Raw genomic sequence first — 21,493 nt, 5'->3', positions numbered from 1 at the left:
ATGACCAGTGAGATGTCTACTTTGGTCTCTTCATAAGATTGTTACTCTTGTTGGGAAACAGGTAATCACTAATTTTTTTATAATTGAGCAGTTTTAGGCTAGTCTGAACTGTTTGGCTTACAATTGAACAAGCATTGCTTAATGCGTAATTGTTCAGAGATGCTAAACTCTTTGCTTAAGGCATGATTGTTATCTGAAAATATGCTAAACTCTTTTCTTAAGGCATGATTGTTATCTGAAAATCAAATTTAGATCTGGGGTAAGATGGACCTATGCTGGTTTTAAATTGAACCAATCTTGTAAACAGAATAATATACAGATTTAAAAATCCCAATAACTATATTATTCCGGCAATAGAGACACCCAACAAACCACCAAATTGAAAACCAAGAAATATGTTGACAGCCACACAAATGGATTAGAACCACAGTTAAAGCCCTTGCTTTTGCTCTTAACCATGCCTCTTGCGCATATGGATTTTTTGAGTACAATACGCTGCTTAAACGTGTCAAGAAAAACGCATCCACCAAAAGCCAAACTAGGAACTGTCCATATATTTGCAATGCAGAGAACTCGCCCTTTTCAACCAGAGGCAAAGCTCATAAATTGCATTGTTAAAAAATAGTATCAATGGCATTTACAAATTAACCATACCTTGGTTTTATATTTCAACAGCCATTCTATCTATTTATGATAAGTAGCACATACCCTAATCCTACCTTGGTTACATAATGAATGGCAGATGATGCTCAGGGAAACTGGAAAGTTAAATTATATATGTATTCATCACAACACAGAACCAAGTAGCAAATTCTGATTCAACGAAAAGCATGTCTATGCGTAGTAATTCAAGCTGGACTTCTTCTTGGCTTGAACTTGAATTATTCCTTCATTGAAATCTTCATGGGTAACCTACAAGTAAGAGACAGATAATCAGCATTGAGAACCCCAACCCTTCATAATGTTACAGTGACAATTATTCCTAACCAGCAGATTATAAAATAAATTAATAATAATAATATTAGAAGGAAACGAAAACATTGAGAACCACTTAGTAATGCATATTAAACATTAAAATTTCAGACAATGTGTTTGTGAAAACTGTGATCAACGTCCAGGGCAACTGGTTCTTATAGTTTACAACCTGCAGTGTTTTGTATAGTTAATGTTTAATGATTCTTACCGGCCGATTAGAAAACAATAACAAAAGTGAAAAAGAAAAAACATTGTAAACCACTTAATAAGGCATATTAAAAATGAATATTTCCAAAATTCAAGATAAATGTTTGTAGTAACTATGATCAACTTCCAGAGAATCATACTGACTGGTTCTTATTAATTACAAATAAAAAAGACAATATCTCTAGTACAAGAACAGTGCCAATATTTACAAAGAGAATGTTTGGAGTAAAGGAAAACAAATATCAACCTAACATTGAAAAACTATCTTCATGTCAAAGAACAATAATCCATTACCTCAGTTGCATCTCGACGCAGAGCAAGCATACCAGCTTCTACACAAACAGCTTTTAACTGTGCACCATTAAAATCATCAGTGGAACGTGCAAGCTCTTCAAAGTTGACATCTGGATGAACAGTCATTTTTCTTGAATGAATCTGCAAAAGTTAAAGGAAGCTCGGGCATGAGAAACAGAGGAATAGCATAGATGTAACCCAAATTCATGGACTTATATAGATTACATCTACCTGTAAAATCCGTGCCCGTGCATCCTCTGTTGGGTGAGGGAATTCTATCTTCCTGTCTAGACGGCCTGAACGCATTAAAGCTGGATCTAAAATATCTGCACGATTTGTTGCTGCTATGACCTATACATGAAGTTCGATCACAGTGAGTTATCGTATATCCCACTAAACATGATGTAAGCACTTAAGAATTAACATGAGACTCAACCCTGGTATACATGGGAATTCAGTAATAGAAACACAGAAACAATAAATAGTTGGCAAATTGCAATAAGTATTAAGCAGACTGTTAAGTCAAAAGCATAGCTGCAAACATGGTTTTCAAAAATAAATCTATTAACAATATTCTAAAGTTATTAAACAAAAATGTTCTGTTCATGTTGTAATTACAAATTTGAGATAATAGGCATAGATGCTAGGATCACAATCACGCTTGTTTATAAGAGTTGATAACATTCCAACTGTTATTAGAGCATAACAAGCAATAAAGAAAATCCAAAGTCGCCTCCTAAGGCTCACAGTTTGTACTCGTCACTGGCTCCAAGCAGCAATGGAAAATATATTGTATTCAGCACTCCAAATCATTGGTAGATGATGGTCACTGATAAGCAAGGAAAATTTGTTAAGGGATCTCACCGTATATAAGACTTGAATGTGAAAAGCAAATTTTTGTCTCTAATGAATTAGGCAAGAAAAATATCCACTATCCAATGGCAGGGTGTCAGTCAGGAATCTTATGGGTAATTTTGGGTAGATGGTAATCCAGGTTGCAAAGTCCTCGTGTGAATAGCCAAATGACAAATCAGGAGAACGTTTAAGTTTGTCTCAGCACCTACATGTACAGCCAGGGTGCATGCAATGTACCCGTAACTTCTATTACTTGTAAAAAATTAAAGATAAAAATTAAAAAGATGTTTCCTTTAAAAAAAGTGTAGCTAGTAGAATAGCTTGCACATTTTTTAAGTATCTTTTCTTCCAGCATTCAAATAGCTTCTTGCACAGGACACAAGTTGGAGGTCAAAAAGGGGTTTCCAAAGTATGTCCTCTTTATGCAGTTGTAGATAAAAGTTGCAAAACAGATGCCATAGATTATCCAGGTAATGAACAAATGTCGAAGTTTGCACAACCAGACACGTCCAATCAAACTTATTAATAGCTCAATACTTCAAAGCAAATCCTGTCAAATTATGATAATGGCTTCTAGAAGTCATTCTGCAAGCTGAGTGGCATTAACGTGATTAGTATAAGAAAATGCATACTGGAATAAACAAGAAGAAAGTATGGACATAAACTAAAATGTGGCACACTATTTTCTTAATTCAGTATCTTTTATAAACTTATCTAGTCATGACTCATCCAAACTTGCAATCAAGGAATTGGAGTATAGCCATGTATTGCAAGACATTTAAGATAAATGCAGAAAGTGTCTTCATGTCATGCTTGCATTAATAAAAACAATCACTACCGTCCATCTGGCCAGTAAACTGATGCAAAGTGTTAGCTCCTATATACTGTCCCCAGCTTAAATTAATGTAGTATTGGACCATCAAATGTCGAAGGTAAACAGGGACTCTGGCACCACCAACCTCGATTTTATAAATACTTTATTCAAAGAAAACAGTCTTTCTCTCTTGAAATGTGTCCTCTTTTCATTCCCTTTAGTAACACTCAAATATACTTATATTATGTACTAAATAAAGGAGAATATCAGTGTCCTCGTAACAACAAAATTTTGCTAAAAGTACAAGCAGACTTCAAGGTGGCACATGCCATTCGATTTAATTTAAACAATGGACCTACAAAAACACCTTAGAGCAAACATCATTAATGATTGTCATACGTCCCCTCCATGGCATCCTATGTCTAATATAATGTAGAAATATTATAATGTAAGGTGTAAACAAAAGAAACAGTATCAATTGCCCTTTTACAGCTAGAAATGTTATAACTCTGCCAGATTTCAGGGTGGGCATATGCTGTCGTATCTTCAATAACTTTTTCTGTGGTGCCCTTTGTCAGATTTACTCAAGGCCATCAAGTTCTCACCTTTATACGTTCATCACTGCTAAATCCATCAAGCTGATTCAGTAACTCAAGCATAGTGCGTTGCACTTCTCTATCTCCACTTACTTCGCTGCAATAAAGATAACATTATGTTAGATACAGGTTACAACACATCCAAAGAAAAATATGCAAACAATTTAACTTCTTAGCAACCTTTACCTCATATGAAAAAATTCTTACTATATGTGTTGATTTAAGATTGACAATAATCTGAGAAAATAATGTCGTAACCTTAATTTATTGTCTTATTAACATGTGTAAAGCTGTAAAAGTAGCAGAAACTAGACAAGTCCACAAAGCACAATATATTGCACAGAAAACCTTGCAATATATAACAACTTGATCTACAAATATTACTAGTTTCAAGCAATATGCATAGGAAAAAAGCACTTGCACTTTTCAAAATATGCACATCTTTAGATTCAAGTTGAAATATTAGCATATATTTAATGGCCATATCTACTACTTTAGAAATACAAGTTGGAAAGTACATTTTGAAATACAGTCAACTATTACGACTTTGGGTTAGAAAACATTTAATTAGTTTCGAATTTTGGGAATATGAATGTCACTTACTCCATGTACTCACAGAAAAGAATTGTTTTGGGAATATAATGTCTGTCATCCGAATGGGCTACGTCTCATTTTGCTGATGTAAATGATATAAACTTTCCCCTATTGCTGTATGCAATTAGTAACATAGTCTGAAAGTCACAGTAGAGTCAAGGATCTGAAATTCATTGGACAGTTAATTTGGCTTGGCAAGGGGATACCAACAATGAACCGTGGCCAAGTTATTGTCAGCACGAATTGGGGTGAGGGAAGAGTTATCCTCGTGAGCAGTGAGCACACATCCATCAGCAGAAACAGAAAGACAGGCTGCAGAGGCTGAAACAGGCCCCAAACAAATAAGAAATTGTCACACAATTTAGCATGGGGATACCAACAACGAATCATGGCCAAGTAATTAATTGGCACAAAAAGGGCAGATGGGGAATTATGTCACCTATACATAGTAGAGCGACTCAAAGTGAGGAGTTCTCAGCACAAGGACACATCCATTAGCAGAAACAGAAAGACAAGCTGCAGAGGCTGAATCAGGCCTGGAAAAGTCCCAAAACAGACCTGTAATAGACCCAAACAAACCTGCAGAACGGCACCAAACAATGAGCAGAATTAGAGCACAGAGCCCACGAGAGAGTTTCTGACAAAGGCACACAGCCTGAGAGAGTGAATGGGCTAAAGCAGGGCACACACAGTCTGAGATTAGTACCCGTGACAGGAGCCAACTAGGTGCACAGTCTGAGGTTAGGCACAATCCAATACAGGCACACATGGAGATCAAGACAGACAAAGGAATCAAGGTGTTGATGTTATCAGCAATGTTGCGAAGCCAAATATCGGCATCGGGATAAAATCACAAAAGGCCTGGAAAACCAAAATATTGTAAAAATCGGGAAAATATCGGTAAAAGTCAGCAAAATCAATATATCATCAAAATATTGGTAAAAATCAGTAAGCATCGGCTAGGCCAAAAAATCGTGATTTCAAGATAAAATCGGGATGTTATTGAGATGTTTGCAACACTGGTTATCAGCACATGTGCTTCTAAATAGGCTTGGTGTCGCATGCAGAAAAGGTCAGATAGACTCTTTAAGTGCTTGCACGAGAGGTGTAAGTGATTATTATGATTTATTTCCTAAGTCTAACTTAGGAAAAGCACTTTAATTAATTTAATTGATTAAAGTTGGTTATTGGGCTTAATTAAAAGCACATTTATTAATTTACTTGATTAATGTTGGCTATTAGGCTAAGCTTCTAAGGATAGATAATTTAATATTTTAGTGATTTAAATCTAATCTATACCATCGATCTAAGTGGGTTAGGAATTAATCATAGCCATCTATCGCTTTGGAGATTGGGGGTTGGGGATTGAAATTATAAAATAAGCCTAAAAGAGAGGTGAAAGAGTCAATGACTAAATTGGAGAAAAGTGTGCAGCGAGGGTATTCCGGAGGAGAGATTGGCGGAGACCGAGTTCTAGAGAGAGAGAGAGAGAGACTTCGGAAGTAGAGACCGAGATTTCTGTGCAGCCCGAGACTGTGAGAGGAAGCCAAGTTTCTAGATAGGTCTGTGTGGAGGAAGGGACCAAGATTTTCATAGTGCACATGCCATACAGGTGGAGGCCGAATTTTTGCAAGTAGAGACCGAGATTTGCGAGGGACGAGTTATTTTCCAGGAGGGCAAAATTTCCAAAAGGCCAAAAATCTAATGAGCCGAACTACAGGTTCAATGTGTGCTGTATTTTCTGTGTATTTATCTGTGGGTCAAGGCCTGATTTTCCAGACTTAAGAAAATTTGTTTAGGCATAATTTTGTGTTTTTCTTGTGGTTGATTTCCTTATTTTATTTCTAAAAGCTAAAAATAACAGTAAAAACTATTATTGAGAAAATATTTTTTTGGGTGTAAATAAATGTTAAGACAAATAAATCGGACCTGCTATTAAAAGTTAACATGGTATTAGAGCACTAGAAACTGAGGGGAAGATCAAACTGTCACAAGGGTTTATAGCAGCAAACTATTATTTTTTCCAGTGGTATATTTTCTGGGGTTTTGAATATATGATTTGGAGGTTTGCAAGGATCGCTGCAACAGGATTAAGATTTGAATATATGATTTGGAGGTTTGCAAGGATGGCTGCAACAGGATTAAGATATGAAGACTGGTTGGAGGAGGCATCCAACTACAGTCCCTGGAAAGAGAGGATAGCATTAGTGTTAATGGAGAACAGGATTTGGGAGTTTGCGAGTAGCACTCTCCCTCCTCCTATAGATCCTGCAGAACTGGCTATCTTTAACCAAACAGATGTCAAGGCCGAGAGAATTATCATGTGATCCCTCATCTCTCCATGAAGAAATCAACCAGGGAAATGTGGGAGGCTTTGACCAAGCTATATCAAAGCAACAATGCAAACAGAATAATGGTGTTGAAGGAGAAGCCGAGAAACACCAAGATGTCCAAGTCAGATACAGTTGCTACATATCTCACTAGGATCACACAGGTCAGAAATGAATTGGCTGCATTTGGGGAGAAAGTATCAAATCAGGAGACGGTGAGGACAGCCCTGAATGGCTTTTCCAAGCCATGGAATCCTTCATCAAAAGGATCATAGCACGTGAGAATTTACCTCATTGAGAGGGGTTATGAATGACTTATTTCAGGAGAAGATTTGAGGAGTCTCTTCATGGGAGCCAGTCTAAGGGTCATGATGAGAAACTTGCCCTTGCCATTCAGGCAAGGGAAAGGGGAAGAAGAGCACAGGAAGAAAGAGTACCTCAGGAACTAAAGAAAAGGAAGACATAAGCAAAGTCAAAGACTTTGCATGTCACAAATTTGGCCACTATGCAAGTAAATGTCTGAACAAGAAGAGGAGAAAGGGGAAGATAGAAGTAGCAGCTTTAGTGGATACACAGGTCAGCGAATTTGCCAACAAATTCAAAAAGGAATTGTCATTTGTATCTTGACTTTCTAGCCAAGGGTGTGTGATTCATGGACAGCAGTGCTTCTCATCACATGACAGGATCATGTGATTTGTTCACCAATATTTCATACGCAGACTTAGTGCTACATGTTGGGCTTGGCAACAATATTAGGTGTGTAGTAGAGGGGACTGGTACTATCTAGTTTCAGATAGCGTTAGGGGAGCCTTTGGAAGTGACAGAGGTATTGTTTGTTCTATGACTGACCAAGAACCTTCTAGCAGTCTCAGCCATGGAGAACAAGGGGTATAAGGTGTTCTTCAGAGATGCTGATGAGACTCCAGTTTGAGCATAAACCAAGTGATTGGAAGGAGAGAAGGGAATCTATATATGCTAAGGGGTCAGCCAGTACGAGCATTGGTTCATGATAATGACAACTTGTGCAAGTTGTGGCATAAGCAAATGGCACATTTGCATCACAGGGTTTTGCTTACTATTTTGCAGGAGATTTTCATTGGTTTTCCAAAGTTCAATGTGGAGCAGCATGATGTTTGAAAAGGGTATGCTTTGAGAAAGTATGCCAAGACTGCTTTCCCAAGCAGTGATTCCAGTTCCAAAGGGTTGTTGGATCTAGTACATTCAGACACGTGTGGTCCTATGTCAATAGGGTATATGAGTGAGTACAACTATTATGTGACCTTTATGATTGATCCAGGAGGACATGGATCTACTTCATGAAGGCCAAGGATGAGGTATTCAGTCAATTTCGAGAGTTCAAAGCTCCTGTGGAGAACCAGAAAGGAAGAAAGGTCAAAACCCTTAGATCGAACAATGGGGGTGAACATACCTCTAATGAGTTCCAGTTCTTTTGCAGAAAGGCAGGCATCAATAAAGAATTGACAGTTCCTTACAACCCACAGCAAAATGGGGTTGTTGAAAAGAAAAATGTTAAAATTTCTAATACCATCCAGATTTATTTTCTCATGGCAATTTTTTTAATTCCCTATTTAATATTTATTTACCCAAATAATAACTGAATCACCAAAAAAAAAAAAAAAGCATTGGTATCTTTAACTTCTAGAATAAAAAATATGCAGTGGAAATAAACCAGAGAGATCAATCACACATTGCAACGTTAATTAACCCACAAGAAATTGTCCGTCATTTCATTATCTAGAAAATTTCGGTTTTTCGACCCACAAAGATACAAGGAAAAATACATTATGCAACCTGCAACTCGGCTTCCTTAGAATGAATTCGGCCCAGGTAAATTGGCCTCAAGGAAATCTGCCTTCAGATGTAATCGCTTTGAAGAAACTGGCCTTTAGCAATCATATGTGTGCCCTACCACTAATGCACACTGGAAAAAACCCAACACTCCAGCAACTCGGCCTCCTCCAGACAAACATGATTTCCTTCCGACAACTCAACCCTATAATCTCTCCTCCAACTCCACCCTCTTGGATTCACTCAAACCAATTCGCCCTTCTTCCTTCTTTGCGCACTGGTCACTGAGTCACTCACACTATAGAGAAAATCGCTCTCTCTCATGATGACTCGCACACACACTTGTGATCTTCGTTGAGTTTTCACCTCCATCGCTAGCTTCCATTTATAATGTTCATTGAGTCCAAATCCCAAACCCCAATATCCCCTCTAGAAACATCTTGAAGATCAACGGTTGAGGTTATTTCCAAGTCATTTAAATAATTAAATTATTTATCCTTACCAAATAACTCAATAGTCTACAATAATTAATTAAATTAATTATTGTGCTTTTCTTAAGTTAAACTTAGGAAAGAAGACATAAATCACTAGAAGAGGCAAATAATGTCTTCCACATGCTACGACACCAAGCAGTTGTAGAAGATCTTCCAATGCTACTCACATCAACAAACAATAGGGCCATTGTTAGGGCAGCTAAAGCCTTTATCCATGATCAGGATCTACCCATGTTCTTGTGGAAAGAGGCATGTAATATAACAATCTACATTTAGAACAGGAGTCCTCACAAGGTCTTGGGGGACAAGACTCCTGAGGAGGTGTTGACAAGAGTGAAATCAAAGGTGGGATGTTTCCATATCTTTAGGTGTTCAGTGTATATCCATCTTTCCACATGCGAAGACACCAAGCAATTGTAGAATAACTTCCAATGCTACTCACATCAACAACAAAAAAGGGCCATTGTTAGGGTAGCTAAAGCCATGATCCATGATCAGGTTCTATCCATGTTCTTGTGGAAAGAGGTGTGTAATATAACAATCTACATTCAGAACAAGAGTCCTCACAAGGTCTTGGGGGACAAGCCTCCTGAGGAGGTGTTGATAAGAGTGAAATCAGAGATGGGGCGTTTCCATATCTTTAGGCGTTAAGAGTATATCCGTCTACCATCGGAAAAGAGGAAAAAGTTGGAACCCTCAAGATTGAAGGGGCATTTTTGCTAGTTACAGTGAGATTTCCAAGGCATAAAAGGTGTACATCCCATCACAGGGGAAGTCTGTGATGAGCGGGGTTGTGAGATTTGAGGAGCAGAGGGCCTTGAGGAAGTCACATGATATAGTACCAACAATGATAGATAAGTAGAAGTGAGAGGCTTCAAAGGTTTTCAAGAAGCCAACAACACCAATAGCAAGTACTTAGTCTACAGATCAGGAGGAGGAGCAGGAGCCACCTTCTACTTTAGTCAAGAGGAGGCCAAGATGACTTGAACTATTAGATATTTATTAGGGCTGAATTGTTATTTGCTTTGATAATTGAACTTATTTACTTATTCATTCACCCCATAACATCATTAGCAACCTATGCAATTATATAGAAAGAACATCATCAAGAGTGCAACAAAAGTAAAAGGAACATCAGAAGAAAAGTACACAAACATAGTGAAGCATAAAAACTGCTAGCTTGTAGGTTTAAATGTAAAAACACACGACATATTTGTAATAATAATTTATTATATATAAAAATGTATAAGTGATGAATGTTACAATGAGGACCCGCATATATATACCTAAGAAGGCGTCCTTTCGTGACTGGGCATGTCTTTTAGACATGCCTTTTCACTTAACTTAATGACTATTTAACATAATCAATATTTTATTATTTAATATTTATATTTATTTTATTTATTTACTTGTTATGAATTATATTCATAACATAACCCCTTTCTTCAGAAGCTTTGTCCTCAAAGCTTTAATGTTGTCGATTTTCTTCACTTAGTGTCTGTCACTCAATATTTTCTTCACTTAGTGTCTGTCACTCGATGTATATAATCTGGCAAGCGTTTCTTAATGGAGAATCTGTAATATTCCCTTGGATTTTATTTTATTTTATTTTTCATTTTTTTATTTTTTTAAATATATATATATATATATATTTTAATCATAATTTTTTTAATTAGTAAAATTAATAAATTATATAATTTTATAATTGAAATATAATGCATCAGTGTTTGGTTTTGTATGTGTTTAATATGTAACTTCCCAAATCGTGATCCGCTTTTTATTAAAAAGCGTGACGTATCGTAACACCCACCTGACAGAGAAGATCTTGTGTTTAAGGAAACGATATATGAAATTGTGATAGCGTGGAACCAACAATGCGAACACGAAGAAGTGCTTCTTGTGTTGGACGATACGTTTCTTCTTTTTTTAATGTCTTTTTCACTTCCAGCGCCTTTCTCCTCCACCACAGTTCTGTTTTGTCCCTTTGCAGCATTGCTTCTATCAGCAGTTTCCTCTGTTTGTCCATTACCGTCACTTCCAACAGGTTTTTCCTTGTCTCCTTCTATATCCTTCTCTGGAGCTACAATAACAATAACTCTCTCCTCACAGTCTAGAACACCCTCCTCAATTCTGATCTTTGCACCTGTCTCTTGTCTGGTTGGCTTTATAATGCCAATTATACCTCCAATATTTGATCCAACACAAAGTACACGAAAAATTGTTTCGTTGGGTAACATTTTCAAAGGAGGTGGTGGGCCCCGAGATGATGTAGTAGCACACTTTTTTCTCTACCATTGGGCTCTTGGAAACCCCATTCGTAATTCCGCTTTTCAGGAGGCATAACAACTGAAGGTTCCATGACAGTAAGGAAGAGCACCTCCTCTTTCTTCTTTTGCTCCCAACAATTCGAACTTCGGATCTGCCGATTAGAGGAATTGTTTTGAAATCCTGTAAACCTGTAACTGAAATCAGAAAACCCCCTTACAAAAGCAGCACAAGCAGATTTTTGTTCCTGTTGGTTACTGTTATTACACCAATTCTGCTTCGAAGTAGGAGTTCCACAGTCTGCAGCATGATCAAGTCTGACAGGACGTTGTAATAAATCCTGCCCATTTTTTGTATCAGCTTCAGTTACTGATTCAAGATTGATGTTCATGAAGCCATTATGATTTTCCTTCTCGTTCTCGCTGATCTTGAAACTAATGTCCATCATTTTATTTTTGATTGCTAGTATTTCCTCCTATTTCTGTAGTGGAATTCCTCTGGTGTATTAGCAAATCTGTAGTACTTATGCAACCGTCCTTCTTGCTCTATAGGAGGATTTTCAACAATTTTGCAATGATATTCCTCTATAGTTGATGTTATGTCTGTCACAACCATTCTAAAGGTAGTTGGCTTCATTGATTTGGGGGATTTTGGTTTGTGTCTTAACGCTAAAGGCTTCTCATCCTCAAAGTCAACACCATGCATAAAGGAGCCTTCACTAGGTGGTTTTGTCGATTGTTTTACTTGAAACCTCACACACAAGGGAACATCATCATCTGAATCATTCTTAGACCTCGCAAACCCTATTTGCATCTATGTTGCAGGAAACGTGGGGCAGAAGGGCGTTTCCGTATGGAAACGGGTACGAAACACTGAAACGCGTTTGGTACGGCCCTGAAACGCGTTTCAGGCCGTACTGCCACGTTTCACGAAACTGAAACGTGGCCAATACAACCTGAAACGTGTTTCAGGGCCGTACGACCCGCGTTTCAGCATTTACTTGTGTTTTATTTTTTTTATTTTATTTTTTATTTGTTTTCTAATCTATTCTTACGTTAGCCTAGTGACTTCTAGTTGCTTCCAGATGCCTGTCTAAAGTTATAAAAGTGAACTTTTGCCCTAGTGTTGATATGCAGTTCATGGTAATGTTAAATTCTTAAAGTAAAAGTGATATTCTCCTTTATTTTTCATTTTCATCCTTTTACTTAAATTTTTAACATTACCATGAAATGACTCAGGATGTTTGAGAGTGGTTTCGCCCTCATTGGATTTCATATGGAGAAAGTAGAATTTTAGATCTCACTCAAAATCCAGTAGACTTATCTGTTTTTCAGGATTTCAGGATTGAGGGGATTGCAATGTTTCCATTGGATTTTATCATGTACTAGGGTATGGAACTTGTATTTAATCAAGAGAACCAAGCCCTCTATGCAGGGGAGACTCCCAATAATCAAGAGAATGTAGGGTACTAGGGTATGAAACTTGTATTTAATCAAGAGCATTAAGGTCGTTCGACTATGTAGGAGGAGACTCCCAATCAAGCACAAGACAAGAAATTAGAAATTTCTCGTGGCTGATTTTGGATATTTCTATTTTCATTATGTGATTATTCATGAGTAAATGTGATGCAAATTTAGATACTTATAGTTTATGCATTGACAATTGACAGTTTTATCGTAATGTAATAAATTAGAATGTATCATATATGCTTTATGATTGCACATATTTCTTAAATGTCCTAATATATTGATATATATATATATATATATATATATTCGCGTTTGCCCGTTTCCAAAATTTGGGGAGGTCGTCTTTCGTATCGCTTCCCGTTTCGGAAACTCGTACCCGTTTCCCCGTTTCGTGCAACCTTGATTTGCATAGATTCTTTAGGCTGAATAAATTTGGTAGTAGGCAACAAATTGCGATTTTTTTTAATATCTCTGGCCAATGTGTTTTTCATAGTTCCTTTTGGCAATATAGACACCTCATGACTTAAAGTTTTTCCATCTTCGGAATCATCAATGTCTTCTTCAACATTTTCCTCGTAAACTTGAATCAACACACCAGGCAGGTTGTCTGAGTAAGTTGAAAAGACTTGCTCCTTCTTGGTGGGGATGGTAGTGTTCCTCGAGATGAGAACAGTCATAATCCCACCTGCAGTTTCAAGCCCTAATGAAAGGGGAGTAACATCCAGAAGTAACAGGTCTTGCACTTCCTCATTGCCCTCGCCACTCAAAATAGTAGCTTGCATTGCAGCTCCATTTCTTGCTTGTTTATCATCACCAGTCTGTGAAAGACTCTCAGGTGATGCCTCAATGAAATGTTTCCCTCCACCATGTTCACTAACTCCCTCGAATGAGGAATCTAGAATTCCTTGCTTTTCTTCTAACATAATGTTCTTGCAAGACACATTTTCATCATGCTTCTCTGCATTACACTGACCAATTTCAGCCCTCATCAAATCCGATATTTGTTCTAGTTGTCCAATATTCTTTTGGTTAACTGTTTCAATATCAGCATGACCCCCAATCTTACTGTTTTTTGTACTCTGCAATGGATCTGGCATGTCTTGGATTTTGTCTGGCATATCAACCTCCATCGAAGTGTCTGCAACATTTTCTTTAACAACTTCTCCTAAGCTTGGGATGTCATCTTTATCATTTCCATTTGGCAAACATCTTTTAACTGCAGTGTCTTATTTTGGTCTTGCAAAGCATTACCAACATCATCTTCCTCTTTTGAATTATCTTCTGCAAATTCACTTCTAAATATATCTAAGAAGTCATTCTCTTCCTCCAAGGGTAGACCATCGCTTTCTGAGACTGTGTCCTCAATGGGAGTATCATCTTCAGTGCCTTGTTCTTCCATCTTGACTTTTGCCATAGCTACAGCATCTTCGACCTTACCTTCTAAAATTTCGGCTCGAGAATCTTCTGCAACACTCTCATCCATATCAAGATTAGCTTCATCGGAATCATTATCTTGATCTAGATCATCTTCATTCACATCAAGATCATCTTTATCTGAATCCTCATCTTGATTTGTATAAGCTTCATCAGAATCATCATCTAGATCATTTTCCTTGTTATCACTTTCCTTTCGACATGCTTTAACTTCTGCATATGATTTTTCTAAACGCTGAAATGCTTCTTGAATTTTACTAAAATTCTCCATGGATTCAGGACGTGAACGCAAATGGCATATTGCGCAGCGAACTACACTCAAAGACTCGCATGATTATATTGTGCGCCATGGCTCTAATACCACTAAAGCATAAAATTTGATAGCTTGTAGGCTTAAACGTAAAAATACACAAGAGGTATTTGTAATAATATTTTATTATATATAAAAATGTGTAAGTGATGAATGTTACAATGAGGACCCGCATATATATACCTAAGCAGGTGTCCTTTCGCCATTGGGCATGTCTTTTAGACATGCCTTTTCACTTAACTTAATGACTATTTAACATAATCAATATTTTATTATTTAATATTTACATTTATTTTATGTATTACTTGTTATGAATTATATTCATAACACATAGAGACACCAAGATCGGTCAGAGACCAAGGCAAAACCCCACAAAGGGGAAAACCCGGAAATTGTTCTTCTTTAATTATTAGATTTCCTCAATTGTTCAGTTGAGATTCAAGTACATGAGATGCATTAGTAGATCTCATTTGGTAAACACATGCCAGTTCACAATTACATTTGTGAACTGAATGAAATAAATACAAGAGAGTTGATATCTTTACAACACACCTACCATCAATGTTGTTAACATTGTTATCATGATTCTTGTCATGCATAAGACGCCATACAGCCATTAGGGTTTCACTGGAGAAGAGATTTCAACTTGTATCTCAGAAAGGTTGTAGGATAGTGTAGATACCATTGTTGCTACAAAATATATAAATATATGAACTTGAAGCTATGTTGCACGAAACTTCTAAAAACCTAGTGTTACGGGACGTACCCGTACCTGAAACTCTGAAACTTGGTTGAAACTCGACCATCATGTAATCATCTATGAGAGTTAATATAGAATTGGGTTTCCTTCTAAATTGTCATCTATAGGTTATTTCCTTTTTTTCTTCCAAGATATCGTGGTATTCACTTATTTATAAAATTATATATATATATATATATATGACGTTTCAAACGACGTTTCGGGCCTCGGCTGACGTATCCATTTTTGGGAGGTGACGTTTCTAAACATACCCGTTTCAAGAACTTTGAAATGTTTCAGCGCTTCGTGCAGCTTAGATATGAAGCCATATGATCATGTCCAAAATACCATAGTACGTACATCAAGCATATGCAATGTTATGCCTATTATTGTTATGCATTTCATTAAGAAAACCATGTCAATACATATACCGCAATACATAAACAGTGCCATGCCAATACAGCTATCCATATTGTTTTGTATATATGAATGACTTACCAATACATATAGAGTGGTGATATATGTTGTTGAAGTAGGATCATACAAATATGCTACTGGAACTTGAGATCCACCACACATATGCATACACTATTGAGAGCGATCATGTATGAATCGTAACAAGTATATATAAATGATTCTTAGACCATTATTATGTCAATATTATTGTCTAGTTTAAATTACAGATCATACAATATGAGTGAACCAATACAAAACAGAGTTGTTGAGTACACAATAGAGTAATACCACAGAGAAGGATACATTGTGAAACATATGCAAATCATTAACGACTATACATTAATCCCCTACAATATACTTTGATCCTTTAATGAAGAACGAACCTTTAACAGATTTAAGTGAATCTCACTGTAGTGCAAAAATCACGCCTCAATGATGTTGATGGTGAGAACAAGATCCAATAGATATCAATCATGTGAGAAATACAATGTTGCATATAGGAGCGTTGTTTGTCTGTGAATAGAAACAAAGCAAGGCCCAAACTATGTACTGATGAGCCACAAAGCAGTGTAAAATGCGAGAGCCATAGTGCGAAGGACATAGTGTGAGAGCCATAACAAGAGTCACAGTGAGAAATAGTTAGAGTGAGTCATGGTTGAATATACGAACCTCAAAAAGCACCGAATTTATGCCCAGAATATGTATGCGAGCCTTATACAGACCCTTGCGAGCCAAATAATGATAAATGTGAACTACAAAAGAATATCAAGCCTCAGAGTCAAATCTTCAAATCATTTGATGCCCTCATCAATGAGACAAGGGGTGTTAATTTATATAATTCAACGAGGATAACCAACCTTTAATTTGAATTTCGAATAGAATGTATTCCCTCCAAAATTAAATTGAACCATAAATTAATTTTCTTTTGATAAGATTTTCTTTTATTCCACGAAGGCTTTCTTTGGGGCGAAATGGACTTTTATTGGTTCAGAGGGGTTCCCCTTTTGATTTTTTCTTGAGGCTACATAAGATTCAACACTGCCTTTTAGCTAGGGAGGAATTTCAACTTTCAAAGCCTATCTCGTCTTTGCTCTGCTTTGCTCCCTCTCAAAACAATCTTATTTCAGATGTCATAGTATAAGAAGGTAGGCAATTGCATCATCATTCCATCTCATCTCATCACCTAGAAGAAGGATAATCAATAATCAATTATAGGGAAGATCAATACTCCAAACCGAACTAGATTCCAAGTCAAATCACATGATCTTCAACTTAGCTATAACATCAAAACATCCATCTCAGCACATCTCATCTCAATTTCCTTTGATCACCAACTGAACAATCTCGATCTAATGAAAGAAGAAGAACAATCATCATAAGGGAGTCCATTTCAACCCACATCATCATTATAGGGAAGCATCTAGCTTCCATCCTATATCCAATAATCACTATGGTAATTGGTCATCTGAAATAGAATCATCAAGTCACATCTCATCCCGTCTCATTTCTGTCAATCTCCAGCTATTGAACAATCTCAATCTAAAGATGAAAAAATCTGACATCATAGGGGAACCCAATTCAACTCGCAACAACAACAGAGAACTTAGCTCAATCTAAAATCATGGAGCCCTGCTCAACCTGGAACCACATCGGGGAGCTCAGCTCAACCAACGGAGATCCAAATGTTACAACTCGGGAAACTCATCATCGGAGAGCCAATGCTACCACCCAAAATCCAATGACAATGAAGGTGGTCATATGGGACACTCTCACCTCATGTATGCAACAATGGGGAAGGTCCTATGGGACACTCTCACCCCAAGTTATCTCACATAGGGGAGCATCTGGTACCAGCGTATATCCAAAGACAGTGGGTAAGATCAGACCTACCCCAATGCGTAGGGATCACACTCTATCCCAAAGTCCTTAACAATAGGTGAGATCAACTTACCTGAAGTAAGGATCACACTCTACCCTATTGTCCCTGATCCTCCCATCTTGACCCTTGAGAGTCAGATGGTATAACACCTACATCCACCAATTTGGGCAAGATCCACCTACTGCAAGGGGTAGGGATCACACTCTATCCCAAGTCCCTCATCCTATTGGCTAGATGGACAGGTTATCCCACGAAGTCGCAGGATACTAACTAGGGTATACTTTGACTAGGGGAGATCCCAGATCTCTTATCCTAGGGGAGATACCCTCTCGGTCAGAGATTTGTCATCCCTGGGAGCCCTATAGCTCCATTCCTCACCCTGAGAGCTCAACTAAGGGATAAGAGCACTACTTAGTGTTCTTGATCAACCAGGACCCTTGTCTAAAAGGGGCATATCCATCAATCCATGTTGCTCTCTGAAGATTAAAAAAAACATATCAAAGTGCTCATATCCAGTACTGGCTCAACATTTCTTTATTTTCTTGTTCACTTAAGATATCAAATGTCAAAGCAAAATATATAACATAAAGAAAAGAAAACCATAGTCGTCTTTTCTCCCTCTCATACAGGGAAGCAGCAAGCCACAAGCCTAAGCTTGTATCATACAACAACATAATCTCAATCCATGAAGATGTCCCTTGTCCCATCTATATATGATCAGACTCTGTCAACTCAGAGTGCATACAAGGATCCATTTGACTAATTACTTATCATGGTATCCATCAAATCTAACAATAATAATTCATCAATGCAAACCAGCATGTCATGATTCTAAAAATACACTTCCTCTGATATTGGGAAGTGAATCTTGAAACTACTTAGGTGAATCAAAGCATTGTTAGCTCATAAAGTCAATTCGCAATGACATATCTTTATCAACATTACATGTTCATCAATTCATATCCAGAAGACTTGTTTCATTCTACAATAGGGATGGGACCAAGGGTTTCTCCCTCTGAACAGGAAGCCTCTTCATTCATCATCAATCACGACATCTACCAACAAAACTTCTAAATTTGAGACAGCTCTGCTTGCATGCTTCCAATCTATTGGGAAACATCCATGGGACTCTTGTGACTCACATGGGATTGCTTGCTCTTTATCTCCTTACACTTTTGTTGTTGAGCTACTTCCAGTGCAGTATTTGTTTCCTCAATATTTCACTTTTTGCAGATGAAAGTTTTTCCTCAAGCTTCCTAGATTTCTCAACATAAGTCTCCTTTTTCTTACCAAGTTCCATAACGATTTCGTTTACATGCACTTCACTCTCCTTAAGTTCTTCTTTTATGTTATTGTAAGAGACTATGTTGTCTTCTAATTTCTTATTCAGAAGCAACAAGGCATTCCTCGTTGTATCCACTGCTTTGTTTACTGAAGCTACTTCATTGGACACTTGAGGTTTGTTCTGCTTCACGTACCTTTTCCTCCAGAGAATCACGCATTGCATCTCTATCATTTTCTAACCTAGTAATTTCTTACTCAAGTTATGCTTGTACTCGTATTGTTGTAGTCAATTCACTCGATAAAGTGACAACCTTGCTTTGTAAAGCTTCTAAGCTTTCAATTGACCTTTGCAGCTCACTACTCAGGTGCTTCACATTTGTCTTTTCTTCTTCTAATAAGGATTTCAAAGTGGAACTTTCTTGCTCTAAGCCAACAAGGATCCCACGGCTTCTTCATATGCAATATTTAGTTTTTCTTTCAACTGGCTGACTTCCTCTTACTTAGCAAAAAAAGCTTGCCTAGGAGATATCAAATCTTTGTCAAATTTAAGTTTCATTTCATTAAGTCCTTAATGCAGCTTGATCAGCTTCTCCTTATTATCCTCTCTCTCTCCACAACACCTGATGTGAGTCTCTTACTTAAATTCTCAATGGACGACTCTTGCTAACGCAATTCCTTTTGAGCACTTTCAAGCTGCTGGTGAAACTCTTTGATTTGAGCCTCTAACTGTAAGAGTGATTTTCTCATTAACATGACCTTGGAAGAAAGCTCTGCAGACTCCTTTTCTCTTTCCCTAAGAGAAAATATCAGGCTCTCAAGCTCCTTTTCTTTTTCTTGTACATTAACAATTGCCAATCTTACATTGTCATCCAGATCATTTATTTTGCTATATTTTTTTCTTCAATTCTAATTCGAGTGTCCTATTATCATTTTGCACTTGTGTAATGTCTGCATTAAGTCTTTCCACCTGTTCTTCGAACTCCACCATTTTATTTTGTCTCTCAAGCTGCTTTTGCATGTCCTTTATTGTTTTCTTTGCAAAGTTCAGTTCATTTGATAGAACAACGTGTTCTTCTTGTGCTTTTTGTGCCTGTCTCAGATTTTTTTTCTTGCTCTAGTAGTATTCTTTCCTCTAGATTCTCTCGAAGACAAGACAAAGCAACTTCATCATCGGTGTCTTCAAGGGGTGATCTCAATGACTTTTCTTTAGCCCAGCTTTGATACCATGTTAGATATTTCTTAGGGCTGAATTGTTCTTTGCTTTAATAATTGCATTTATTCACTTATCCGTTCACCCCATAACATCATTAGCAACCTATGCAACAACATCATCAAGAGTGCAGCGGAAGTAAAAGGAACATCAGAAGAAAAGTACACACACATAGAGACACCAGGATTGGTCAGAGACCAGGGTAAAACCCCACAAGGGGGAAAACCCAGAAATTCTTCTTCTTCTATTATTAGATTTCATCAATTGTTAAGTTGAGATTCAAAGTACAATGAGATACATCAGCAGACCTCCTTGGGTAAACACATGTCAGTTCACAATTACATTTGTGAACTGAACGAAGTAAATACAAGAAAGTTGTTATCTTTATAGCACACCTGTCATCAATGTTGTTCACATTTATATCATGATCCTTGTCATGCATAAGACGCCATACAGCCATTAGGGTTTCACCGGAGAGAGATTTCAACTTGTATCTCAGAAAGGTTGTAGGATAGTGTGGATACCACTGTTGCTACAATATATATATCAATGTTGCGAACATCGACATTGGGATAAAACCGGCAAGGGTCCGGGAAACCAAAAATTCGTAAAAATTGGGAAAATATTAGTAAAAATCGGCAATCATCAACAAAATTAAAACACCATAAAAATATCTTTAAAAATCAGCAAACATTGTCTAAGCCAAAAAATCGTGATTTTGAGAAAAAAAAATTGGGAAGTTATCGAGATGTTCGCAATGCTGATATATATATATATATATGAAGCCATATTATCATGTCCAAAATACCATAGTACTATTACTCTTACACACTTCATTAATAACACCATGGTACATAAACAGTGCCATGCCAATATAACTATTCATATTGTTATGTATATATGAATGATGTACCAATACATATAAAGTTGTGATATACGTTGTTGAAGTAGGATCATACCAATACGCTAATGGAACTTGAGAGTTACAACACCTATGCATACACTGTTGAGAGAGATCATTTATGAATCATAGTGAGTATATATACATGATCCTTAGATAATTGTTATGTCGAGATTATTGTCCAGTCTAAATTACGGATCATACAATATTAGCGAACCAATACAAAACAGACTCATTGAGTACATAATAGAGTGATACAACAGAGGGGTACATTGTGAAACATATGCAAATCTTTAATGACTATACATTGATCCCCTGCAATATACTTTGATCCTTCAATAAAGAACAAACCTTTGACGAATTTAAGAGAATCTCACTATCGTGCAAAAATCGAGCCCCATTGATGTTGATGGTGAGAACAAGATCCAATTGATGTCAATCATGTGAGAAATACAACGCTGCATATAAGAGCGTTGTTTGTCTGCGAATAGAAACAAAGCAAGGCCCAAACTATGTACCAATGCCAGCGACTGTGTGTCATTCGATGAGCCACAAAGTGGTATGAAATGGGAGAGCCA

The 21,493-nt window shown here is 37.1% G+C and overlaps 1 protein-coding gene across 1 annotated transcript in view; it reads right to left on the bottom strand.

Annotated features, from left to right (window-relative positions):
• Positions 1-379: 379 nt before the first annotated feature.
• LOC149207607 (26S proteasome regulatory subunit 6A homolog) overlaps positions 380-21,493 on the bottom strand; it is a 111,454-nt gene continuing 90,340 nt past the window's right edge. The window contains exons 7-10 of the mRNA XM_089395813.1: positions 3,751-3,838; positions 1,708-1,827; positions 1,477-1,617; positions 380-912 (exon numbers count right to left, since the gene is read on the bottom strand). Coding sequence (XP_089251939.1) covers positions 835-912; positions 1,477-1,617; positions 1,708-1,827; positions 3,751-3,838 — 427 coding nt within the window. The 3' untranslated portion in view covers positions 380-834. The remainder of the gene's footprint in view (positions 913-1,476; positions 1,618-1,707; positions 1,828-3,750; positions 3,839-21,493) is intronic.

This window comes from Pinus tabuliformis, chromosome 1_2 (genome assembly GCF_031772625.1).
Source record: "Pinus tabuliformis cultivar Carrire ecotype Pingquan chromosome 1_2, CPIR1, whole genome shotgun sequence".
NCBI classification, from domain to species: domain Eukaryota; kingdom Viridiplantae; phylum Streptophyta; class Pinopsida; order Pinales; family Pinaceae; genus Pinus; species Pinus tabuliformis.
Note: the sequence above shows the minus strand (reverse complement) of the source record. Positions and strands in the feature narration are given on the sequence as shown.